This window comes from Dromaius novaehollandiae, chromosome 1 (genome assembly GCF_036370855.1).
Source record: "Dromaius novaehollandiae isolate bDroNov1 chromosome 1, bDroNov1.hap1, whole genome shotgun sequence".
Lineage (NCBI taxonomy): Eukaryota > Metazoa > Chordata > Aves > Casuariiformes > Dromaiidae > Dromaius > Dromaius novaehollandiae.
Genome location: NC_088098.1, coordinates 9,734,812 through 9,762,329, shown reverse-complemented (window position 1 = coordinate 9,762,329; position 27,518 = coordinate 9,734,812). Strand labels below are relative to the sequence as shown.

Here is a 27,518-nt window from a genome sequence, read left to right as displayed (position 1 = left end):
AACTCAGTATTTGAACATGTATGGATGTGTTTTTGTTCTTGAATTTGCAAATGCTGATGCAACAATATTCGAGAGATACGGAATTCCTTTTCTGTTTGCTTTTTTCTTGTGTGTTAAGCAGTATTTTGATGTAGGGGTATTCTGCATGGGCTATCAAAGATGAACCAACTTGGTTTCTTTTAATCCAGTCAGAAAACTTGACTAACTTTTGCTTCATTGCATTAGCTGCTTTTTACTCTGACAGAATTTTTATAGAAGTCTATCATTGTCACCAGATTGTATACTTTTTCTGGAAGAAAAGCCTTCAAGATTCAAATAGGCACAGCATTTAGTTTATAAGTAGACACTGAAGATACTTTTTTTTTTTTTTTTTTTTTTTTAAATGATTGGAAGAAACACCTAACTGTGTTACGTTCCAGAGCTGTTTTGCTCATGCAGTGCTCTGGACATCAAAAAAAGAAAAGTGATCTGTGATGCAGATATGTGAGTTCTATACATCAGCACTTATTAACGGGAGAAAAATATACTCGTAACATGGTATGAAATTAAGAAAAGGGATACTGCAATTTGTTACATTGATGTTTTGTTGTGCATGTTTCATCTTACATATTGCAACACTAACATGTCTGTCATACTTGTGATATGTGCTCTTTACCTCTGGTAAGGCTTAAGTTGGGTTACCTCCTGGGAATATCTAATTGCAGCTGTGGAGAGCGTTTTAAAATATCTAAAAATATTGGGGGAGGTGTTCATTCTTTTTTCACTATGTAGATTAAGCTAGATTTGATGAACAGAGTAATATGAGATGCCTCTACTGTTCTTTGAATAAGCCCACTTCTAAATGAATTGCTCTGTGTATGCATTATTTTCTAGTATGTTTGTACTGTGATTTTGCAAACTTCTAAATGTTTTCTGTGTTCAGTGAAGATATCCGTTTGCTATAAAAGAGCAGGCATTAGCAGACTTCCCCCCCACCCCCTCCACTTTTCTTCCCTTGGGCTCAAAGGGAGTGCTTCTATTTAAGAAGGGCGGTGTGGGACTTGCTTTAGGACTTCTTTAAACCTTTTAGTGAGTGGTATTATATATAGATTTTAAGCCTCAATGATGACTACTTAGTGTATGCACCATCTCTGAAAGATGAAGAGCATAAAGTGACTGAGAATATTTTCACATCTGGCAACACTGATCCTTTAAGCTGCTATAAGTAGCTTTTAGTCACTTGTTGCCTCTTCATTTTTAGAGAGACAGTTCTTTGTGTCTGGAGAGTGAACCATATCAGGAACTTGTCCAGCTGAAAAGGAAACCATGCAGATCAGTTTGATCACCTAATTTTTCTCATGGCCATGCAAACAGCTGTGTCAGCACAGTGGAAGGGTAGTGTTGGAGTAGGAACGAATGAGCAGGAGCTCAGTGCGGGGGATGTGGACTACTTAAGCTGGTGGTGCTTTTTCCTTAAGAAATCCTTACGAAACCCCCGTGCAAGGAAGCTGCAAAGTGACGCTTGTCCTGTTTCCTAAGATATGTTTTGAAGCCCTTTTAAATAGGGCATCTGAATGTCCCATTAGTGTTTATTTACAGCAATTGTTAACATTGACTTTATCTCAAAATTTAATATGCTGCAATGTTGTGAATTAGAGTTTACCATCTTAATTTAGAATTTTTATTGCAGATCATTTTCTGGAGTTTTAAATACAGTCCTTAAATACATGGTTTCAAAATTAACTTCAGAAATTATCCTCTTGCTCTAGGGCAGGACCCGATGTACCTAAACCATTTGCATATATTCAGGCTGAGATAATCTGGAGTTGTGTGTTAGTTAAATATCCTTCTGAATGGTAGAATTCAACCTGACTAGTAAAATATAATTCTGAATTTTAATCCAGCACACTGACAATTTAAGAAATACTAATTATTAGTTTCACTGGAAAGCACAATTCCCAGATGGGTAACTTATTTAGAATGTAGCATTGCATTGGGACTTCAGTAAACTTGAATGAATGTGTGGGTCCTTACTTGTCAGAGTCCAATACTCTCTGACCAGGTTCTTTTTAGATATTCCATGCAGGGAGGGTGTAGTGTTTAATATCAGATTTACTTATTTGAAGATACTTGATGTTACATGGGATTTTTGATTTAGCAGAGTGATACAATGATATAGGGAAATCAGAGTACAAGTGTAAGTTACACCTAGCAAAATATAGCAATTGCAATATCAACGGCTATCGTGTTACCAATGTGATTCTTGTTATAGCTCTATAATACGCTCACCACACGATGCTGGGCATCCCAGGTTGCTAGGATGGGGTGCATAGGTTGAAACCAGCTCAAGCCTGTTGCTCTCTCCAATATTCTTTTGTTAATTGTTCAGTTTTTATACTCTGTTGGGCTGAGCAACGTATATGCTCCCACCATGCTGGTTTGGTTAACTCAGGGAGGCATTCACATTTCTTTAACACCACCAGTTGATCCGCTTAACTGGAATGTAGTTAGTTGATCCACCCAACTGATATAGCTGTTTATATAAAACAAAGGCGACCCTTGGGTCCCCTTTGTGTTGAGATAGTCAGCTTTGTGTGCAACAGCCCTGGTCGGTCACGCCCTATGTTCTTCCTTGAGCTTCCTGGGTGCCTCGCCCTTGCCGATCTCTTCTAAGCCGTCTTCCCTTGTAGGGGTTTGTTAGTTGGTCACATTACTCCAGAGAACCAATTATGTTACGCTAAAGTTTTAACTTTTGAACAGTTTTTGAAGTTTGAGCAACCTTCCCAATGTATGAGGAAAGTGGGTTTTGACCAGTTCCAATGGAAGTCCATGGGAGTATTTGACAATGAAAATCTACCATCTTCCAGAAACTTAGTTTAAATATTTATTAATATTTCTAGATAATGCATGAATAAGTCTTGAAGCCCTCCTCGACTTAGCTTTTGGATATGTTCAGGCTTTGTAAGACCTTTTTGGATTTATTCAAGGAATCTTAGTGTTGTCCTTCTTGCTCTTAAATATTTTTACTTCTAGTGTGAAATTTTAAAAAGTTGATTAATAGTGTGTGTGTATATAGTAATTCTAGGAAGCTATGCATTTCTATCAGATGGGGAAGTATTGTTCATGTTTTTTGTTGTTTTTATTTTAACACTGTATAGTAGGTGAAAGCTTAACTTTAAGCTGAAGTTTATGCATTTCTCAGTTGGGTTTTAGACTTAAATTTAGGAATTCTTACCAAAAATAACTTTGTGTTTTTCTTTAAAACCAAATGAAAAACTTCACTCAGGTTCATCTGTTTTTCAAAACAAGCCTTGGTTGATATCCGCCTAGTATTTGTTTCTTGCAGTTGTAGCACACAGAGATTATTTATATAGTGAAGTCCTCTCTGAAAAGTTTATATATAATATATACAAAATATATACTTTTCCTCTTTTACCCATTCTTAGTCAATTGTTTGAAGCTACTTCTTCCTAGTAGTTTTCAAGTTGAAACAATGATTTTCTGGAAGAGGTCATGTGAAATGAGGGCATGATATTCTCCCAGTTTTAACCTAGCTTCCTAGATGTATGTGCAGAAGAGTCCAATTTTATGCAGCTTGATCTTTGCAGTAAAATTCGGTCATGGGGAGAGAAACAGGTTTGTTCGAACCTGAAAAATTTTGAGATTCAAAGGCCTATGAATATATGTAAAAGCTTCTCAAACCAAACTAGGAAGAGTTCTCCTGTTACTCCACATACATAGCTTAGTACCTTGTGGAGCTGTCTCACTGGATGTGTGTATGTAGGTATATGATGAGAACTGTATTCTCTTTCACTCCATTTAAAAAAAAAATGCTAAAAATCAATTTAAAGCATTAAAAATTGGCTTCTTCAGGCTTCTGCTTATTTTAGATAATTTATTATTATTAATGCTACTGCATCTTTCCTTAGTGCTCGAAACTGAGCTTACTGAAGCTCATTATTTTACAATGAGCTGGCACTGAAAGGCTGATCTTGCTTTATTGCATAAGCCGAACAGTGTATTTTTCCATTAAATAATAAGTAAAGCTTTCTGTCCCTGTTGTCTTATCTTCCTCAACTTAGTTAAAAAATGACACTATGGAACCGTACAGGAATAAAGTTGTAAAGCCTTTAATTTTTGTAGTTTGACATGTTTGTCCAAAGCCTTGGTAATATCTTAAATGGACTTGATGGATTTAGAAAATTAAAATGATGTTTCTATGTGAACTACCACATTTGTAATCTACAGGTAGGAGGATGGTTACTAACTGCTCCTACACCATGAAACATACTAAAGCATCTTGCTGTCCTTTCCATTTAACCTATGGAAATACATAATATTCACCAAAAGTGTTTCTGTTTGTTTTGTACTTGCTTATTTAGGAAAAAAAACTTGAGTAAGAACTTTGGGAATGTGTCAGGGAATAATAGGTAAGTTCTACAACATAGCTTTGCAGCTGAAGCTCTGGTTACTTGTTGCTTCATACCAGGCCAGAAAACCCAAAGAAGTTGCAGTTGTTTTCCAGGAAGGGGTGGGGTGTCTGTATTCTAAGAGATGAAATGTTTCTAATGGATTTGTTCCATTTTATTCAGGTCTCCCTTGTGTATGTGGAATACCTTATCTCAGGAGGGGTATGAGGCAACTATCCTGATTTATAAGATGGGCATATTAAAGAGGAATTCAATCTTCTGCTGTGTAATCCAATCCCTGATAGAATGCCTCCCTCATTAAAGAGAAAGGCGATGCGTATATTGTAATATTCTTTCACTACTTTTGAGTCTTGCTAGATAGATTTCAGCCTTGTGGTGAGCTCTTGTTTTAGAAGATACTTATATGTTCTACTGTAAGAGAGCCTGCCTCAGGCAGTAGGCTGTAGGATCTGCTTTCTTACCTTTTTTGTCACCATGCCTTCCCAAGGAGGTTAATGCAGCACAACTTAGTGCTGTTCAAATCAAGGATTTTTAACTGCAATACTTAATGTGCATGCTGAAAGTTTTATTTTTATGGGGAAATGTGGTGATAGTCTTCCTACATCATAGTGCTTCCTGGTGAGAGGACATGTGGAAAATCAAATGGACAGCTTCTTGATAGTTTATCTAGTGTCCAGAGTGTTTTACTTTTATCTAAAAATAGATACATATTCTGGAAACTTGAGATTTATACATTTTTTTTCTCTTTTCCCAACAAGAAGTCTGAGAATCCAATGAATAGCTAATGATATTAATTTGAAGTGGTTTAAGAAGGAAAACAAAATACAAGATTTTCATTGCTTTCTGGGTAAATACTTTCCATGTCACTTTGTGATACAGAAGCTTAAATGAAACTCAGATTTAAAGTACGCTCTCCTCTATCCATAAGATAACAAGCTTCTAGTTTCTTTTCATTCCTTTAGCAACTGTGCTTCCTAATTTGGGAGAGCAATTACCCAAACTTTGAGAGCGCTATTTTTTGGCACTGCATGTTCTTGTTACTACATCTGTTGTCTAGACAAAGGCCTTGACTTTTGGAGAGTATTGTGGAAGACTGTTCATGAGTATTAGTAGTCTCCTATTAATTTATGTAAGTATAATACATAAACTTATTTTGTGATTTGAAAACAGGCTTAATTACTGTATTTGAAAGATGTATCTGAATATGTTGTCAGTGGTATTATTGAGTAATATGGGAAAGCATAAATCATCTCCTGTTTAGCAGACTTGTCAGTAAGCAGAGTGAATTAAAACACAAATCTATATGTCCAGAGTAGTAAAATGAAGCTTATTTCCAGCTTCAAGAAATGGCATTTTGTTTTGAATTAATAACATTTAAAGAAACTTTAGTGTGCATCTTACTTCTTGTTTGTTTTTAGTTAAGATAGAATAGAAAGCTTCTGATTTACATTTGGGGTGTATGGTTCTTACACTGCCAAATGGTTGCTATGAAATTTTAATTTTGAAACACAGGTTTCCTTTTCTCTTCTTTCAGTGGCTGATTATATAATTTTATTTCAAACACTGTCTATTTGTTTTGCAACAATTTTAGGAAAAAATAATGGATGTTATCTGGAAGGTGAAAAAGTTACAAATATTCCATCAAGTGTTAGTTTTATTTGTTAGTTTTATTTATTAGTTTGAGTCCATGTTAATAGTAAAACTAAAACATGGGTAGAGGAGGGTAAACAGAAAAAAAGCCTGAAAGATTCATTAATTCTATGCCTGTATTTGTTTCAAATATAGATCTAAGAAAGCAAAGAACTCAATAGATAAATCAACAGAGACTGATAATGGCTATGTCTCCCTTGATGGGAAAAAGACAGGTAAAAGCAGTGAAGAATGTATACAGGCCCATGGGCATCACTGTGAAGTGATTAAGCCAGAAGAGTCAGGGTGGAGCACTGCAACAGTAAAAAATACATTCAACAGTCCTAGTCATCAGAAAGTAAGTGTGCATCATTGCTTTCAAAGCAAGTTTATTAGCTTGTCAAATTATGTGTGTTGTATATTTTTGATGCTTTTAATGGATTCTCATTTATTTTATACACAAGATGCTTCTAATGAAAATGAAAATAAGCTTGTTATTTCACCCTTATGTTTCTAGCCTCTGCTTTCCCTTGTCCCTTCACAAGTCTCTTCTTTACAAGCATATCATCAAAATTGCAAGTGGTATTTCACTAAAAAAAAAAAAAAATTTTAAGGGAGATGTCTTCATGTAAAACATCAAAACACTGCAAAAGGGAAAAGATTAAAGTGTTTCCTGGTCATTTCTTGATAAAAGTTGAGGAAATTACTTGCTTTCCTAGGAAACTTCAGCATGCAAAGGAGAAAAAGGGTTAACTTTTTTCAGAAACATTGCTTGAACCTCCATGGTGTTAATTTCTTTGGATACTATTTAATTAATACTTTGTTTCTGATGAAGAGCGGGGCATAAAAAAAAATGCAGACTAGAACCTCAAGAATGGGCAGATGCGTATCTGCTCTTTCCTGTGAGAGGGTCCTTACTAACATGTAAATGTCCTTTGACATTTTGTAGTGCAGTGCACAAATTTGTGTGCTGTCTCTTATCTACAGTTTCTTTTAGACCTACTGAACACATTGTACCTTTTCCTTCCTCTTTGATACTCTTGGAATAGGTCTGTATCTATGCTAAAAATGGGATGAACTTCACATTACTGGCAACTTATACTTCTGGGGCCTTTCTGAACATTTACCTGTGAATCATCTTCCCATTCCCTTCTTTTCTTTTGGTTGACCCCTGTAGAAGGTGAGGAAAGCACAATTTCCCTGTCAGTGAAATAGGGATGGCTCCCTGTAGTGGGAAAGATGGAAGAGGCGGAGGAAGTGGGTGGTGAAAGAAAGCAGAACATTTTGATTGGCTAGCCTTGATTATCTCCTGGCTATCCTATTTTCATCGTACTGTTCTACAAAATATCTTTTCCAAAATAACTTTTATTTCCTTATCGTTGCCAGTTGAACATGTGTTGACTGCTATTACAGCTCTTATACTTGACTCTGGCTCACTAGTATTTACTACAGTCAATGATTAATTTTTCAAGATAATATCAAAGGAAAAGGTTATTCTACTCCAAGTGTAAAAGTTCAGTTTTACTCAAGAAAGGCATTCCATGTGGGATTCCATAGCTAAACTATTTACCAAAACCCTGAAGATCCGTATGATTAAGTCAGAATGATGATGAAGGTTCATCTGATGGCAAAAGCTTCCTTTGCTCTTGCCGTGTAGGAGGTGTTGCCTCAGCACTGATTGTAACTGAGATGCAGTTGTGTCTGTCAATTCCAAGCATTTTGCATTCTTGATAAAATTCAATAAATCAATGATTAAAAAAAAAAAAAAACCCAACTTTGTTTTAAGGAGTTTTAAGTTTGATAGAACAAATGAGATGATGTCTGTGTTTCAGTTGCTTGGAGTGTACACATGTACTCAAAGAGAAGATGGCAGAGGCTAGAATAGGCTCCTCTCTTCTCTCATTCATCTCATCCCTTCCTCCAAAGGGCAACATATTTTGTCAGTACTGCAAAAGACAAATTGTTCTGTGTTGCTGTTTCCCTATGCAACTTCACTGTTGAAGTGGAAACAACCTGATCTTGAACCATCTCAGAAGACAGTGCTCATCATGGAAGAGTGATGCCTGATTTGCAGGGGAAGAAAAAGGCTCTGTGTTCGTAGATAATAGCCTCACTTCTTCTGTCCTTTTTAGCATTTCACTGATGACAGGAAGACTCCAAAGGAAACTTCATGGTGTCGTATTTTGTGATCACATATTTTTATTTAAAAAGTGAGAATATATGAAAAGGTTTTGAAGCTGAAAGATTCTTGCTGCCCTGTCTTCTTCCTCTTACTATAAGGGCTGCTTTTGTTTTAGCTTAAAGTGGGGAAATGGAAAATGGGATAGATTTGCCGTCTGAGTATTTTACAAGCTATCTGTAGCACTTTATAGCTGGAAGAAGAGGTACATACATTAACTTTGTACTGTAAGTGCTGATAATTGAATGTTACAGTGTCTGCTATCATAATTTTGTATTTTCAGTCTTCTGGATATATTGCTTGTAACTCTTTCCTGGGTAGCTTTTGTTTAAACAAACTCTCATTTAAAGCATGAATGCCAGGAATGTTCTTTAGTGTAATGTGAACTACCCTTCCTTCTCTGATAAATGCTTGTTTTGATATTTCAATTTCTGTTTTATAAAACTTGCTGTAACACTTGATTTTTACAATTGAAAATACATTCATTTTTAGTTCGAATGAGTATCGATGATAATGTTGCTGAGAAATTTGATTTTAATAGTTCAGAACAAGACTCAGTATCAATGCATGTCTTACTAATACTGTATTGTTTGAACTAGGATGCTCAGAGGACAGTAACAAATTTATCAGATGAAGTTTCTAGTGAGGAAGGGCCTGAAACTGGATATTCTTTACGGCGCCATGTAGAACGCACTTCTAGTGATTGCACAATTCGAAACAGGAAATCTCACCATTATAAGAAACACTATCCTTTGGAGGTATGTTCTTTTCCATTGCCTCTTTTCTGTAAATTGTCAAAACCTGTTGATCTCCTTTTGCATTTATATAAATATATATATATATATTTTTCCCCCCCTCAACCTTTTATCTCCTCTATTGGATTTTAGGAGTCTTTTCATTGGAAATCATGCTCATGGGGGAAAGGGATTTTTTTCAAATGGCAATGTTTTTTTTTTTTTTTGTTTTATTTAGTGGCTTTGAGCTTCGTTCTTTCCATTTGTCATAAGGGTTCTAAAATATCTTCTTTAGATCTCTCATCAGAACATGGCTAATTATTGATGTCTTTTGACACCAGTTCTCCTCTGGAAACTTGCTTTTTTTATGGAAACAGTGGCTTCGTATTAGGGAAGACTTCTCTCTCTGTCTCTTTTGCAATCTGATAATTGGCAATATATTTTTGTTATTTCAAAGTTTCTTGATGTTAGTGCTTACTCTTTGGTGTCTGTTCCGTTTGTAGCTTTCTTGAGGAGTAGTCTCAATAGAAGAGATTGACTATAGCTCTAAATTTTCATTCCTTCATGTTTATTAAAACAGTCATTTAAAATATTGCTATGAAATATCATTGTGCGTATTGTATTGCAAAAAACACACAAAAATACTGAAATTTGAAGGGACTAGATGACATCAAAGCTAACAATAGGGATACTCAGGAAAAAGTTTTTCTTTCAATTTTAAGAAATGTACACCATTTTTGCTGATGGTATACAGCCTGACAGATACAGGAAAGGGATTTTTTTTGTTTTGTTTTGTTTTAAACAGGCTATTCTGCCAATTTTTCTTCCAGGACTGTGGGAAAAGAATGTAAAGAGTAATACAGCTCTGATTAGACTCCACTTACAGATGGGTTTAATAGGGAGCACCTCCTAAGTAAGCCTTCTACTTGATAACGCCCTTCCTAGAAGGTCCATATCGTACTGCTTTCTGTGATAATAACTACAAAGCGTTGAGATTTATGCCTTGCATAAAAACATAATTATTTTCTGTTTTATTCTTTCACGTGTTTCACGCAAGCTTCAGTTAGATCTAGAAGGCTGACTGTTTTCAATGTTCTACGCACGCATACGGCATAGATCATTTAGTTTAAGATCACTGTCTAAACAGGTAGATACTGAGAAATATTTCAGTTCCATCTTTCAGCAGATGTCTTTTGACTGTGGAATTGTGCAGCTGCTAGGATTCGACAAGAAGAAACAGCAAGCAACAACTATGATCACATTTTTTTTCAGCTTAAATTTATTTTCTCTTGCATAGAGTGTTTTAGAGCTTTCAAGCTCTAAAGATGTTGGCTAGGGAAGAGTGTGTAGAACTGAGAAACCAAAGAAACTACATTGGCACTGTGTGTAGCTTTGGCAGTAATACTTTACACGTTACTCATACTTTGCTTGTCTGTCTGTCTGCCATAAAGAGGAAGCCTTCATTTGTTGTTACCAACTCACTCCTCCACATATCTGCAAAGCAAGTGAAACAATAGTTTTCAAATCCATGAAAGCTTTCTTTGTGTTTAAAATATATATATATTTTTAGTGAAGTCAGTGGATGTGCTCTTAACTTCCATCCTACATTTTCCTTTATCTTAATGTTTATTCATCAACTTAATTGTAGTTTTAGCAAACGTTTTCATGGTTCTTACTCACTCAGGACTCGATGGTACCCTGTAGTGACTGTGTTGTGTAAAAGAATTCTTGGCTGTTTTAGTTACTATTTTTAAGAACAGAAGGTAGTTCAGATACTGTCTTTCTGCATTAATGTTATCTCCCACTTTGAGAGAGAAAGGGCTATGAGGGGGTTCAGAGCAAATAATTTCTAAATATTTTTGATTTTGATGATTTTTAGCAAGAACAAAGAACTCTTCTTCAAATAGAAATGCATTACAAATCATTAAACTACTAATCCTGCTAAAGTTTTGTTTGATTTGATTTTTTTCTAGTGTAGAAAAGTGGGTACGTTCTTGAAAAAAGACTTAAGAAATAAATTTTGCTTTAAGAGGGAAGGAGAATTGCCAGAAGATGGTGATGAGTAGGAGCGTACTGCTTTTAAGACTATTTAACAATCTTGTAGAAAACCACTTGATTCTGCTAACAAGTTCAAGGCTCTGCATTCTTGTTTTGAAGAGAACATTAGATTGCTTTATATATAAGTATGGAGGGGTTTGAATGCCTCAAACTTGATATTTTTCTATAGGATTATCTAAGATGTGGGTAAAATTTGAACATAAGAAAACACATTTGCTTCTCAAGTACACTTTGTTGAAATAAATAATTAAGATGTTAGGTATGAATGTGTAGATTACATATATTCCAAGTATTGGGTACGTATACTCTTGTTTATTTTTCTCTCCACCTCTGATGTTTTCCTATCTTCAAACAAGCTCACTCAGTCTTTGGTTTTGTGAAGGTATGTTGGTAGTAGTAATAGGGAGAATGTAATTTATGGAGGACTTCAAGAGTCAACTCCCCTGTTACAGCAAGCTGTTAATTTATTAAATGTCATTCTGGAACATATTGAGCTTTCTTTTAAAACAGGTTAGACATATGTCCACACCGCTTGTTTGGAAGGTTATTTCAGGGCCTCAGTCCTTGGGTGATGAGAAGTCTGTCCCTTTTTTCTTCAGGACCTTGCCCTTACAGAAAGAATACTTTACCGTATGTTGAGTAGTGAGTTTGGCAATAAACATAGTACTGAATCTAGCCAACTTTACAGTTGAAGTGGGCAAAATTGGCAAAGCCTTGTGCAGTGTTGGTATACTTGGGACTTGGTTCCATTTATTCTCAATTTCTATGGATGGAGCTGTAGAGATAACAGCAGCTCTGCCCCCTACATGTCTTAATGTTGCTTTCATCATTCCCTTTGTGAATTTAATTTTTTCTGTGAATTTATTTAAAATATACACTAAACAAAGACAGACATTTTGATTAGTACCTAAGTAGTTCAGCTGAAACTACTAGAGGGAGAAAATCAAAATACTAGATTAATTTAAAATACTTTGATTGATGCTTTTCTCATTCTCAGTCACATTTCTGTATTACATTTTCAATCTGGTGTATATGGCTTTAGGCCTCATTTATGTCTTTCACATTTTCACTGGAATAATGAAGCTCTAATGTATTTTAAAAAGAAACTTAATTTATACCTTACGAAATCAGACATTTGAGACAATTGGATTCTGTGGCTAGATTAATTGCTGTTGAAGTCTGGACTAATGAGTTTTAGAAATCTGAAAATTTCTTATTTGCTTTTAGAAGTTATGTCATTTGATTCTTAATTATATGACCCCTTCTCAACAGATAAAGGACCGTAGTCTGTCACATGTTTGTATGGTGGCTAACTATGTACAGCCTGTTTCTTAGGCACTCCTTTAATAAGCATGTAATACTTTCTGATTAGCAAGATAATGTATCGGAACAAAAAAAGTAGATAAACATGGATTCACTATATCTGGACTTTATAACTGGCCTCCTAAGAATGTAGAATACAAAAGCTGCATTAATGCCAATGCATATTTTAATTTCAGGATACACCTAAATCAGGTACTAGTTGCAGTTCTCGGTGTTCAAGTTCCAGACAAGATTCTGAGAGTGCAAGGCCGGAGTCGGAAACTGAAGATGTGCTGTGGGAGGACCTCTTACACTGTGCTGAGTGCCACTCTTCCTGTACCAGTGAGACAGATGTAGAAAGCCCTCAAGTGAATCCATGTGTGAAGAAAGAATATAGAGATGACCCATTTCATCAGGTTGGTGTCCACTAACTTTGATTTTTACAATACACACATCTTCAGTCTTACCAACTTTATCGTATGTTCAAGAGGCCTGTGAAAAAGAACTCCATATTAAATGAAAGTGATAAAGCCAAAGTGATTTGATAAAATTAAAACAAGGAAAACTTGATTTCTACTACTCAGCCCTTAATCTGTCAAATGAAGAGCATAGACAATATACTGAAATAGCCTGCAGAGTATTTGAATCTTAATTCTAAACTAGGATTCCAATTCAAACTAAGAAACTAATTCAAAATCTAATTCAGGACAGATACTGATTGATTTATGCTTCCTGTGTTGTAGATGTTTCTGTTTTTTTCTCCTGCATGCTTCTTATTTGAACTGTTTAAATAAAGCGATGAGAAAAATATTAAACATTCTTCTGGCCAAACCTGTAATAAATGTTGGTGGTGCATACATCAATATTAAGGAATGTATTGTAAGAGATAATGTTAATGCTAGCTAGGAAGAATTATCAGAAGACAGGTTGTTTTTTTGTTTGTGTTTTTTTTGTTCTTTTTTTTCTCACAGTCTGAACTTAAAATGATGTATTTGTTGATTAAAAACATAGCAATTTGGATTTTATGCACTCTGTTTTTTGGTTTATTTTTAGTTCTTTTTGCTTGCATTCCTTATAAACATATAAATGTAAACTTAAATGAGAGTTCTTAGAATAGGGAGTTGAACTTGTTTGCAGTTGTTTCGTTCCAGACTGTGAATTTTTGAGTTTCAACTGCTGGTGTTGCTACTCCCTCTAGAGGGAGACAATGGAAATCTATGATTAAGACGGCCTTTCTGCAACCAATACATACATTCATCAGGCTCCTAACACTCTGCCTGAGTTTTGTCAGATATAGCTAGCATGGGACACCTTTATCCAGAATAAGGATCATTTATTAAAAAAAGTCAGCCCTGGGCTCAACCTAAGAGGAGTATTTTTCAAAATGTTAAGAAAAAAAAATCAGAAAATAAAGTATTCCATTAAATATGTGGTGAAATTAAAGATGGCTTATAAATAGGTCTTCGTTTTCATGCCTCCCTCCTCTTTGATATGTTTGAGCAAAAAAGTAGACAATTAACCTCAACCACAATAACTGGAGACTAGTATAAACAGTATGAGGAAAGAGGGATCTCTGTACTCTGTTTCTATACAGCAATTTCTTTGAGGAGAATGGATGATTTTTAAGGAATGTTGTAGGGCAAAATGTAACGTGATAAGGAATGTCCCCCCCCCCCCCACAGGAATCTTGGTCCACGTTTGTAGAATGTGTCATAACACATAGTAGAAGTAAATGCTACATAACAGTATTTATGTCAGGCTAAAGGCTTTTCTGTTAGTATATTGCTGACAAAGAAGTATTGACACAAGAGTAGATGTTTATTGCTGATGGAATACATTCCTTGTTTTCCCTAGAGTCACTTGCCCTGGATCCATAGTCTGAATCCAGGACTAGAAAAAATAAGCGCAATTGTATGGGAGGGTAATGACTGCAAGAAAGCCGATATGTCTGTGCTTGAAATCAGTGGCATGATAATGAACAGGGTGAGTATTCTTTTCACTTTATGCAAATATTATATTTAGGAATCTAAACACTGCCCAAAATGACTTTTTTTAAAAGTATTAGCGTTATTGTTCTATGGCTTACATCACTCTGATTTCTTTGTTACCAATAGTTACAAGAGCTACCGAATTTGGAGTGGTGGGACAATAAGATATGTTTGCATTGTTAGGTAGTGAGTAACATAGTCAACCTTTGTTTTATTATTCAGAAATGGTGTATCCCATGAATTTTATTTGTGCCCTCAACTCTGTATACAACAACCAATATGTTGATTTAGAAATATATCAGAAATACAGATGTGAGTATTTGGATGCTAAAGTTAAGTTTGGATGAGAAGGCTCTTCACTGTAGGAAAAAAACACCTAAGAGAAGCACTGGGATGTCTGACTTCCTTCTTCCCTATCCTAGTAATTCTTCCACGTACTCCCCTTGAAGAAGGGGGCTAGAAAAGCATTTAATTTATCTTATATTTCAATGTAGACAGAGCAGACATCTCGTAGGGTGGAACACAAGATCCTAGCATAGCTTAAGAGAACTATCAGTAGTTCTTACAGATTGATACTTCCTTTCTCCAGCCTGTTAGAAACCGGTGTTATGTTCACAAACTTAGTTCAGATCTCTCTGTCTGACTTGGGGATGATATGGTCTTCTGGGTGCCATGGCAATAGAAGTAAATTCTGATAAAGGCACGGCTAGCACAATGGACCACCAGTCCTGCCTGCTCTATAAACACTTTGGCAGACATGATTCCTTTAGAAAGCATACAACCTAAAAGCAAAACACATAGGAGTAAGATTTAGGATATAATCACCACAGTCAGAATGACCGGTGCTCTTTATTAATTCAGTGTTGGATGCATTTTTAATACAAGAGTCTACACTGGAGTATTATTACTGCACTGTTGTGTTGTTGGTTTTCTAATGATTTATGATATTTGTTTGCTGTGCATTAGGTACTCCTACTTAGTCCTGTGTTACTATCTTTAGTTTAATCCTTGTGTGAGGACTTCCTTTTTCTTAGAAGCAAATTGTGAACATGCTTGGTTGAAATTTTCATATAGGGTATAAGGTTATAAAGTTATCTTTTTAATAGTAGAGCAGTAACATCAATAAGGACAAAATTTATTGCAAAATTAAAAATACAACTTTTTTGTTTCCAGGTGAACAACTACATACCAGGAATTGGTTACCAGGTTTTTGGAAATGTCGTATCTTTAATCTTGGGTTTAATGCCATTTGTCTTTAGACTTTCCCAAGCTAAAGATTTGGAACAACTAGCTACACATTCTGCCACTGAACTTTGTATTATTGCCTTTGGATCAAATGGAGACATACTGGTTCTCTCAATGGTGGTTATAAGTTTTGTTGTCCGTGTGTCTCTAGTGTGGATTTTCTTTTTCCTACTATGTGTGGCAGAGAGAACATACAAACAGGTATGTATAACAAGTCAAGAGGTCTCAGCCAGAGCAAAACAAATGATTGTGTTTGAGTTCTGTTGATTTGTGAATATTTTAAACTTGTATTTTTCATTGTGCTAAGGTTTATAGATCAGTTATGACAGATACTTCAGTGGGTTTACAGTTAATGGGGTTATTCAGTTGTAACAGACTGAAGTTTTCTGCAGTCTCAGTACCTAAACCTTTTTTCTGGAGAACATTTCCGAGGGAAAACTTGTATGTTTTATTTCAGATTTCTGTCTCAACTTGTAGACCAGCTCCTAGTCATGTCCCAGGTTGTCTCAGGTCTCCAGAGGGAGAAAATTTCAGTAAAAGAGCTCTATAAATTTCCAGTTTTGTTCCAACAATGTGTTTCATTCAGAACACTTCAGTTTTATTTCAAAACAGTTCAGTCTAGACCTTAGCCAAAAGCCCTTTCTGCCTTGCTAGCATCCCTGTCCCAGGGATGCTGACTGAGAGAGCTGCTAACTGAAGTAATATGCATGTTAATTTATTGCTTGTTATTTGCAATTAAACTTTCAGAAGAGTATCAATTTCCCTGAATAGCTGCAAAGTGTAGCTATTTACTGGTCTGCAAAGGAGAAATTCCTTTCTTTTCTCAAATTATAGCCAAAATATGCAATTTGAGACAGTAGAATAGAGTTAGTCTGCTTCTAAGAATTGTTCCTTCTCTGGAAGGAACTTCTGTGGTAAAGGCACTCTTATGCAAATGATTGCAAGGTTTGGCTCCCTCCTGTGCTGTAAGAGCTTAGCAGATCTGTAAAGTCTGAAATTTGAAGAAAGGAACTGTGGCTACATTTTTTCTCTTCAACAGAATAGAACTTTTAAAACTTTTAGTGTATCTCCTCTTTCTAGTAACATACTACTTCTATTTCTGCACTATGTTAACGTATTTTACTTTACATTAGTACATTGTATGTTACTTTGATGTATTAAAGGAAGTTTTTTCTCCATGTTCTTTTTAGTACCCCTGGAAATCAAATAACAGTTGTTTTGATTTTTTTCTTTGCAGAGACTTCTTTTTGCCAAACTTTTTGGTCATCTAACATCTGCCAGAAGGGCAAGAAAATCAGAGGTTCCCCACTTCCGTTTGAAGAAAGTACAAAATATAAAAATGTGGCTTTCTCTCAGGTCCTATCTAAAGGTATGTACTTTTTTCCTACCTGCCCCATATCCTGTTGTTGGAAAGTTTGTAATCTATTCTGAATTTTTCCCCATATACATTTATTGTTATTGGTGCACATGTACCCTGTACGCTTGATTTTGGTGACTCTTGGCCAACAACATCTGCAGACAACTAGACTGTGAGAGAGTAAATGTCTACTTTTTCCCTTGGTATAAAGCATGAGTGTGTTCAGAGTGTATTAGTCTGGTATTAATAATGCTACCAGAAAAGTCTCTCAGGTGAGTATGTTGGGATAATGCCTACTTGTAATATAAAACACGATATTTTAAGAGCCTGACTAGTTAGTATCATTAACACAGGAATTTATGAAGCAAGATAATTTGAATGAATATTTGTGCTGTGAGTGCCCACATGCAACAGGAAGCTAGAAGTTATGCCCAGTTAGTATCCCTAAGACGTTCTTGTATATTAATCCTCTCCTGTATTCCCTCCACTGTATGCTCAACTCGCATCATATGAGTGAATATATTAGTGCATCTCTTAAATGCTCTTTTCAAGCCAGAGCATTCTGACGATCCTTTGTGAAAGGCTCATCTTATCCCTCCTATTTTGTTGTTTGCAAGATTTTTTCCCCCTTTTTCTCACTGCTGCATTAGATGATTCAACTTAGTGCCTGCATCATGACATTCCATTATTAAGCCTTTGACTTATTCTTCACTGTTATCTTAAAAGCAAACACACACACCCACCCCCCAAAACCCTGCCCACACTTTTTACCTGGAAGAAAGGAAGTGATTTTTCTACACCAGTTGGTTTTTAAACTGTGCTCTTCTTATAATGGTATATCACAAAAACAGTTGGTCACACTTGCTGCCTTTTCTGCCATGGGGAAATTGTACATTCTCCACATTTTTAGATGTTTTTGGTGAAACTATTCTACTGCAGGATCCTGCCTTTCAGTGGGCTCTGAACCTACTGCTCATGATGTTAACAGGGCGACTGACTGAAGCTCTGCAGCCATCTCATCTTTTCAGTCTTCTGGGAAGTCCTTTACAATGAATATCATTCATGTTTGGTTGTTAAGAGAGCTTCAGGGATTAGTGCAATTTTGTTGTTGTCTAATCTCTTACAGGATGTGTCACAAAGTCTTACCCAAAATTGTGTCTGAGATTCACCCAAGTTGAATAATACTCCTGTTTTCCCTCTAAGCCTTTTATCTCAGTGCATGGGCTGTTTCTTCCTGTTAGATGTTAAATGGGTTTTCATTACCTACCTGCACTGATCAAGTCGTTCAAACAGTCTGTGAAACAGCTTCACTAAATGAGGAAGCAAAGGCATAACCATCTTCTTATAGAGGTTCTAACTGGCAACTGGCCCTGTTGAGAGCTGTTACAAAACCAAGAAAATGACTCACTTCATAGAACTTGATTTGCATTGGTAGACTAAAAATGTCTCAATTTCAGTTGTTTGTATAGAGTGGTCTCCTGTAGTTCTGTTCGTATCCTTTATAAAGTGCTATGCCATCAGTGAATATTTTAAGAAATATTAATTATTTGGGATCCTAGGGCAGGTACCTCTTTTAGAAATATACAGTATGATAAAGGTGATATGTTTTGATGGACGAGAGTTACAATACGATAGATTATCTCACTTGTTAATCGTGAAATTCTGAGGATGACATACCAACATGGATTTCATTGTTTCTCTCTGTCTAGGCTTCTCTACTTTCTAGCATCCCTCCTTTGGTTTCTACCATTACCGACAGGCTTCACTTTCAATTTAGGGTAATAGCAGCATGTTCTTTCTAGGTATTTTTTAAAGATGTTAATCCTGCAGGGGTGGAATGAATTTCTCTAAACTCAGATGAAACCAGGTTTTTCCCTATTTGCTTTCTACAGCACCAAGTTTTTGGTGAACAGCAGCTGACAGTCACTTGGCTGTTCGTGGTGGCCATCCTCTTATTTACATCTGTGCCTCTTTCCAACAGCACCTGAGAAAGATTAGATGAAATCTGCTACCAGTAATTTTAGAATTAGATGAAGGATGATGAAAACATAAAGGAGTTACAGTGATAAAGGATGATGAAAACATAAAGGAGTTACAGTGTGGAGACTGCAGAGTGTGGAAGGCAGGAAGCCAGATGAAGTTTTTAATATAAAGCCCCAAATTAAATTTGAAAGATTACATTATTTCAAGGGGAATTTAGGCAATGCATTTAGAAGCCTCGAGGGTACCACACACCTCGTGTTACGGAAGTTTCTGTTGGGGAGGTTGTAAAAAGAGGTGCCCTTTAGTCATTGCACTTGAGAGACTTGCATCTTTTTTCTGTGTAATCTGTAACAAGCTGGGTGGGAGGAAAGAAGGGTAACACCACTTAGGCAAAAATTGCATGAGAGCGTAGTTCTGATGCTTAAAACTACATAGGCTAGCATTGCTGTTGAATGTCTTGCTTTCTTTCCCCACAACTGCACACGTGAATTTCATTTCTTCTTATGCCACCGCAAATGTTTGTATAATTGCGGTGAACAAAGAACCAACTGTATCAGACCCTGTCTAACAGTGGTCAGAAGCAGGTGTGTAGGGAACTGATGAAACTGAAAAATAACATGTTGAGAATAGTAATTTTCACCTCCATCTGTTACTTTACTTGGTTCACTGGGCAGTAGATGTGTAAATGCTTGTGCTAGTGCAATGAAAGGAATGGAGACAAGCAGCTGGGGAGCAAGGCCACCTTCTCTCAGTGGTGGTGCTGGTGTATACTGACTTAGCGTTTGTCCAAAAATGTGCCTGCAGATTACCTTTCAAAGACAACAAGAAATTCAGTAATTGGTGTTCTTTAGGATGGGTTGTGCACATGAATATTCAATTCCTACCTTTATTCTCAGGCCTGGTGTTCTTCAGGATTCAGTGGTTGAAAACAGTCTGATATTACTGTCATATAATATAATAAAAATATGTCTATATATATATGTGTGTGTGTATACATATGTATGTATGTGTGTGTGCGTGTTTGTCTCCGTGTACATATACCTGTATCCATCTGTGAAGATGTGAACTGGCATATGCACACATCTTGAGCCTCACACAGGCAAAACTCTGGTTCAGTGTAAGCAGTGCATGCCTACCCATAGTACAAATTTGCACTTAAATTTGGGGGGTAATTAAGCTTAATTGTCTTTTGCTCTAAGTATATTTTGAGAAATGATTTACCTTGCATATGTACGTCTCCTGTTGTTCTCTAATTCATGCAGTTAGACAGTAACATGTCCAGAGAATAAAGTTGGGAAATAGAAATGTATATTGTAACTTATACATGTTTCAGTGCAGCAGAGGATGTTTAGTTCTTTAAGAAAAAACACTTTTCCATAACAGAGGAAAAAACTCAGTGTGTAGAAATGTTTCTTTTGTGCCAGTAAGCGAGAAAAAGATGATTGAAAACGGTGAGGTTGCACTTCTCAAGACAGTCAGCTTGTTCTGCAGTTTCCCTCTTGCCCTCACACCTACCACAATGGGATTGTGGTTTACAGCTAAGGGGTTTTTTTGCATCATAAAGATGCAAGCAATGAATAATAACTGCTGTGTGAAATCATATCTTGATATACCATTGCAATCTGGTATCCAAAATCTTTTGTCAGCACTGGTTTGATACTTGGTAAGGTCCAATGCCATATTGAATTTGTTATGTCAGAGAATATTGCCTAAATGTAGACTACTTCACACGGCAAAGGAGCCGATGGAAAAGAATAAGTGATGAATGTTTTCTTTTCTTGTAGTTTCCTTGACGTGCATATACTTGAATTAATCTCATGTTCCTTTGAGGGTAGTTGCATTATTTGGTTCTAATACGGGGTTTGGAACTTAGATTACAAAACTGCAAGCCATGATGGAACTTGTTCAAGATGAGAATCCAGCTGGATCCACCAAGTATCAGTGCTGACTAGGTAATTTTTCACTCACGTGTGAGCATCTCCCTTATTTTCAGCGTCGAGGTCCTCAACGCTCAGTTGATGTAATAGTTTCGTCTGCCTTCCTACTGACCATCTCAGTTGTATTTATCTGTTGTGCACAGGTAAGGAAATCTTATTTGCATAGAAACAGCCCTGACTTAGATACCTTTTGAAGTAGTAGGCTACTACCTTTTGTATGATGATTCCTATTAGCCTAAAAGACCACAGTGAAAATGTGTAGCAACTGTTAGAGCTTTTCAGAAGATTAAATTCCATTTATATTGTTTGCTTTACCTATTTTAGAATATTATGTTAGCCACCTTGTAAAAGCTAAAGAAACTTATTGACAGCATGATTACTAGCATGATATAATTATTTTTCTAATCTGTATTCTCTTTCATTGTCCATCTTGAATTTTGGAAAATAGTGATTTTTATAACATTTTGCATCAAAACCTACTTTTGCAGCCCCCCACAAAAAATATGATTTGAGATTGACCTTGGTTGATGATTTCTTTGTGAAAAGTAGGAAACAAAGTTGTTGGCTGTGTTAGCCTGCCCTCTAGTGGAATGTCTTGTAGTAAGGAAACTTTTGCTTAAGTAGAATTTCAATACTTAAGATTATTTGCTTGAGCTTCTGTTTCAGTGTACAGGGAAGCTTCTGAATGACTTTTGGTTGTATTTTTTTCTTCAACTTCCTTCTTCAGTTAACACTAATGTGTTTTCCTGGTAGCTAACTATATATATTTTAATAAAAATATAATTTAGTAATGATTCTGCTTGGATTCAGTTTTCCATATAAATTAGTACATTTGAAGATATATTTTGCTTTTCATTCTATACAGTGTCTTCAAGTTTGAACTCGAATTTTAAAATTGTCTTTGTATGTTTTCTTTTTATTGCTTTAGAGATATGAAAAAAGACATGTGCCTTTCAGAGTATACTTTTCCCAAATCTTATAACCTTTCTAGGAAAAGCCTATCTTTAACAGAATGTCGATTTTTCATTTTACTTCAGAAATATTTGGTGCCTAGAAATAACCACAATACTTACTACTGGCGAATTTTTCCTTGGAGTTGAGCGTTATATAACTCTTTTCATGTTGTAGCATAAATATTACTCTGAATTCAACTTTGATTTTTCTCTTTTACTTTCAGCTACTTCACATGCATGAGATCTTCCTTGATTGTCACTACAATTGGGAGCTAGTAATTTGGTGCATTTCACTCACTCTTTTTCTCTTAAGATTTGTTACTCTTGGATCTGAAACCAGTAAAAAATACAGCAATACCTCAATATTACTTACTGAGCAGGTGAGAGTCTGTATAAACTTTTGTGTTTCTATCTAAACAATTTATTTTATCTAGTAGACCTTAAACATGCATTTTAGATACATTAACATAGTCTGGATTAGGGAGTTAAGTATGTGATGTATGTTAAGTAGTGAACAAGTTATTCAAGATTCTGCAGCTCAGGTTCTGTAAAAAGTCTGTGTGACTGTTCAAAAACCACATTGAACCTTGAGATGGCCATATCCTGTTTTATCTTTAAGTGAGCATGCTTAGAGATACCAGTCTATGTCAAATGATGTAATTAAAGCTCTAAGAAGACACAAACATAGAAGGTAGCTTTTAAATAAGAGTGAAAAATCCCCCAAACTCAAACTGTTGGTTGAGATAGTAAAATATCTGAAAACAAACTTACCCTCTACAGAGTGGATCACTTTTTCCAGTCTAGTGATTTTCACTGCTAGGTTACATGGCTTCCATATAGTCTCCTAGATTCCTTGCTTAGGTCAATTATGGTGAAAGTTAACAAAATAAATTATGGCTAAAAAAGTCTTTAAGTAATACACATCTCATTTATATGAAGCTTCTCAGTACACATCTGACATAACTTTTTGTGCTGCAGGATTTTTCTGATCTCTTAATTTCTGGAGTTTGGGGGGATGGTGAGATGGAGTGGGATCTTAGAGGAAGATATTAAGGGTTCAAGATATTCAAAGTAGGGTAACAGTAGGAAATGTTCTTGTTCATACGGAAAATTACGGGAAGCTTTTTTTTATTATTATTTATTTTTTTTTTTGAGCAGCACTGAGCATAAATATCGTGGTATGTAATGCAGTTTAGTTACCAGCTTGCAAAGTAAAGTGGTATTAAGACATTTGCTTAAAGGTGCACTCTCACATATTACTATCATTTTAATCATAACCTTTAATAAATACACAAACCATTCCTTTGCTTCTGGGAGTTCTTTGCACTCAACTCCAAGCTGATTGCTAGCCCACCAGTTTTTCTGATGAAAGTAATATGGTATGTTAATGCTATTTAATACTTTTTTGGCTCTCATTTTAAGATCTTAGTTTAAATTATTCTTGAAAAGTAGCTCAGTTCTACTCAAACAGAATAGGTATTTAACCTAGGAGTAAATGTACACGCACTTGAGATGTGCAGAGAGAAACTGATCTGAAACTTAGTGTCTGTATGGATTTGATATTCTCTTGCCCAGCGTTACTCCTCAAAACTGAAGCAGGCTGTTACTTGTTTTTATGTCTGTTTCTTTAGTTGGGTGTTCTTGATTTCTCTTCCTCAGGATTATTTGCTGCTTAAGGGTAATACGGAGTGTGAAAATCAGAAGGGAGTTTCACAAAGGGAAACTCATTTGCTTTCCAGTAAATATGGTGACTGTTGTATCGTAGGCAGTCCATACTTGTGCCCTGCCTTCCTGACTTTTTAGACAGGCAAAAGAGGCTTGGAAAAAGGCTGTTCTGTCTGTTCCCCTTTCAGGCTGTATAGCAAGGCACACACCTCTAACTTTCCCCCACTTCCCCAGGTACCACCACCAAGTTGAAAGATCTGGGCAGGCTGTCACCCGAGATACAGTGGATAGTCTGACTTGGCAATGTCTGCACATGTAGCGGAGGCAACCAGATGTAGGATTTTAGTCTGTGGAGTGCCGCTATTACTTTAATAGCCTTTGTGCATCGTACCTAGTGGGTTTGACTGTGCAGCTTAGAGTGATCCTCCAGTTCCATAGCCGGACATTGCTGTAACTGGAGAGCTCTGTGTTGTTCTCTGGATCCTCAGAGTATAGATAATCTAATGTCCCAGTGAAGTTTGTGTTCTCTGTTCTTGGAATAAAAGTGGAGGAAAATTTTGGAAAAGAGATTAGAAAAAAAATTAGAATTTCTACTCTGTTTTGCTTTCATAGGTTTCTATACTATGCTATTCATGAGAGTCAACTCTTAAATAGAAAAATGGATGAGGGATTTGAGCTTGTTCATTTCAACTAAACCATAAGATTCTACCATCTGTATAAAACTGAGTTCACCCAAAATTTGTAATGCTGAGGGGTAAATGTTTTAAGCCAGAGTAGCCATTGAAAGAAGTAGTCTTGTTATGTACCCAGGACTTAAGCATTTATTTCAGAAATTGTTGGATCATCAGACACTTAATTTTGTACTGAATCCAGTTTATCCTATTATAATTTACTTCCCCCCTGTAAAAGGTCTGAGCACTTTATGAAATGAAAACTAGAACAAATATGTAATTCACTTCACAATTATTTCTCAGAAAATAAAAAAGGATACGCATTGCCCTAGTTGGAACTCTGACTCGTTTTGTAGGAGTTACTCATGCTAGCTGGAGACAACACTATCTTAACCTTCTCCTTAAGAAAGACTTGTAAAATTCTGACATTTTGGCCTTTCATGACAATAGACTGACTCACTTAAATTCAGTTGATTATAGTAGAATAAATACTGGAAGTGTCTATCGTGTGTAGGGGGTGGGGCACATCTGAACTGTTGTGCTCCAAAATCAGATATTAGTGGAATTAGACTTACTGAAAATTGACGTAACTTTAAAAAAAAAAAAAAAAAAAAAACCAAAAAACAAACACCCACTAAATAAAGCCCCATGGATAAGATAAAATTGCAAGTTTTACTTTCCATCAACGAAATTCCAACAGCTTCTTCCTGCTCTAGGTTCAGCCTCTGAATTTAATGATTAGGAGTCATGCTGGGAAACTAAAAGACCTGTCATTTTTAGATTAAGGCATTTTTTGACTGCGTGCTATCTGTCTGTAATTTTTCAAGTCCTCCTGAATTTTTTTTACCTTGTTGTGTAAAACACAAAGCATGTTCTGATCAAAGTTGTTGTCTTGCGAAGTTCATCCTCAAAATAGGTAGAGTAGATGGCTGTGCATATAGACATTCAGACTCCCCTCATATTTTAAAGTATGCTGTTGAATGTTGAAGACTGTCATTTTTTTCGTAAACTAAGAATAAAATCATATAGCTGTCAAAAGGTATGTGGACCTTTCTAGGATTTGTTAGCTATCACTTTTTCAGAGTTGCTAAGAGTTTTCAGAGTCTTAGTTTATTCCTGCTTTTAGACATTTGTGTTGCTGAAATCAGTAGTTTTATATTTAAGGTCTGGAATCCCTTTGCCTCTGAAAATGGAATCAGGAGCCCAACACGCTTTGGAATGTTTTAGACATACTTTTTGATTTTAATCTCATTGTATAAATTACAGTGACCTTTTTAGGGAGAACTTTTAATATTAAGTTACTTTGTTTAGATGTCCCTTGTCCTTATTTCAATTACCAACTTACAAGACCCTTATAGCATCATTTTATTTCTGTGACTTGGCTGCTGTAGCTTGGTAAGTGTCACTGTCTGAAGGACTACTTCAAAGTATTGCTAAATTGCTTATTTTTTATTTTGTTGAAGGTTATAATCTTAAAATAAAAAGTTCATAGCTTATCAAGTTGAGCTATTTTTGCTTTCATTTACTTTTATTATGTATTAACAAATAGCCAACCTTTGCCTGGTATAGGATAGCAAAGATGTGTCATTCTGGAATGAAGCCGATGCTTCAAAATTGCTAGAAGGCCAAAAGAGAGTTAATTTGTGCTCTTGGCTAAATTTTCTTGGAGACAGTGGCTTAAGAAAGTCTGGATTGCACAAGTATTGAAATGATCAATATTCTGTTCTCCTACAGCAATAAAGAGCTTAATTTTTCTTATTTCTCAAGATTCTGGAAGGGCTGATTTTTCTGTGCTTAAGATGTCCATGAAGTACTCAATTATACCATTTAAAAAATATATGTACTTTAGCAAAATTATGTGTTATCATTTCAGTTTATTCAGTAACTTAGAATGTTAAGCCTGTAAGGTCGACATCCTAATTTAATAGCCTCTGGAGATGAATTGACAAACCTCAGACACTTATCAAAGAAGGAAAAAGAAATTTTGCAGAGCCTAAACACCTACTTGTGTTTTTCTTGCCTGATTTGTGGATAAGTGACATCATTACAGCAAAAACTGTAAACTTTAGTGTCAAATGTATTTTGTTATGTTATAGAACATTGTATTTTTCTACAGTATTGAGCTAGTATTTGTTCTTTAATATTAAAAAGGAAAAAATTTGCTCATTTGCAGAAATGTAATTCCTGTTGTATCGTATGGCTGTTGAGTAATCACTTGGTCTTATTATTAATTGTTTCGAAATGAATTCCTGTTAATTCTAAGTGGTGATACTCATTCTTTATTTAAATCAGATAAACTTGTACTTGAAAATGGAGAAAAAGCCTAATAAGAAGGAGGAACTGACACTAGTGAACAATGTTTTAAAACTTGCTACTAAATTATTGAAGGTAAGATTTAACATAGTATTACAGTATTTTTTAATAATAAGCTGGAGGATTTGAATTCTTCTACAAAAATAATTCCTCTTAAAAACTGTTAGTGGTTAGTGTTTCAAATTAAATTAGATTGGCCTTAATGTTGTCTTTACTTACTATCACAGAACAATCCTTTTGGAAGATAGAGATTGTTACGTAGGTCCATTTATATGTGAATGCAAGGTATTTGTGTTTCATTTAATATAATTAAAAATACTTAAGTCAAACTGTGTCCTCTAACTATTGGGCAAATATTTTTTGCATGTTTGCATGGAATTTCACTGATTAGTAGGAAAGTTTTTTTGCATATGTAATATTATCCTGTTTGCCAACTACCCGCATTTGGTGAATAGAAAATTTCTTTGTGTTGAGAGAACATATTTTCTTTACTCCTTCCCATTTCTAGAATGCTGGTGAAGAATCATCTTTCTTTCCCTTATTGAAGGTTAGAGCATTGACAAGCTTAGGGCTTTAATATTATTATTTGAACAAAGCAGTGGTTGCAGTTCTCAGGAAGACACATTTGATCCTACATTGCCTTTGCTAAGTGTTTCTGATCTTCAAATGCACCAATTCTTTTGTAAGTTGGGAAGAACGCTGTTTAGATCTCCCACTTGTCTGGGAGCTTAATTCTTGTTCCAGAACTACTTCCTTCTCCTTCAGACCAGAAAATTTCCCTAATCCCAAAACTTACTTCAGGGTTACCTGATGAAAAACTTTAGATTTGACTTAAGAGGTGTGGTATGGTGGTATGAAGAGCCTGGATAAGTCAGTTATTCACTGTATCTTTTGATATAACAATGGGAGGCCACAAAGCTTGTAGGACCCAGTATCAAAACAAGCAGAAGGAAGTGGTTCTCTGTGCAACAGGTAGCAAATTTGTGAAATTATTTGTCAAGGCTGTTATGGATGCCAGAAGCTTACCTGGGTTCAAGGAGAGACTAGATGAGTAGTTAGACCTCAGTAAAAGTTACTAACTAGACAAACTACAAC

The 27,518-nt window shown here is 35.7% G+C and overlaps 1 protein-coding gene across 9 annotated transcripts in view; it reads left to right on the top strand.

Moving 5' to 3' along the window:
* PHTF2 (putative homeodomain transcription factor 2) overlaps positions 1–27,518 on the top strand; it is a 76,660-nt gene that overhangs the window by 43,826 nt on the left and 5,316 nt on the right. For 8 of the 9 annotated variants that reach the window (XM_026095028.2, XM_026095020.2, XM_064505178.1 and 5 more), the window contains 9 exons: positions 6,195–6,396; positions 8,817–8,975; positions 12,509–12,727; positions 14,166–14,294; positions 15,473–15,745; positions 16,782–16,913; positions 20,878–20,964; positions 21,999–22,154; positions 26,403–26,498. In XM_026095028.2, the coding sequence (XP_025950813.1) occupies positions 6,195–6,396; positions 8,817–8,975; positions 12,509–12,727; positions 14,166–14,294; positions 15,473–15,745; positions 16,782–16,913; positions 20,878–20,964; positions 21,999–22,154; positions 26,403–26,498 (1,453 nt within the window). The other variant, XM_064505184.1, reaches the window with a different exon arrangement.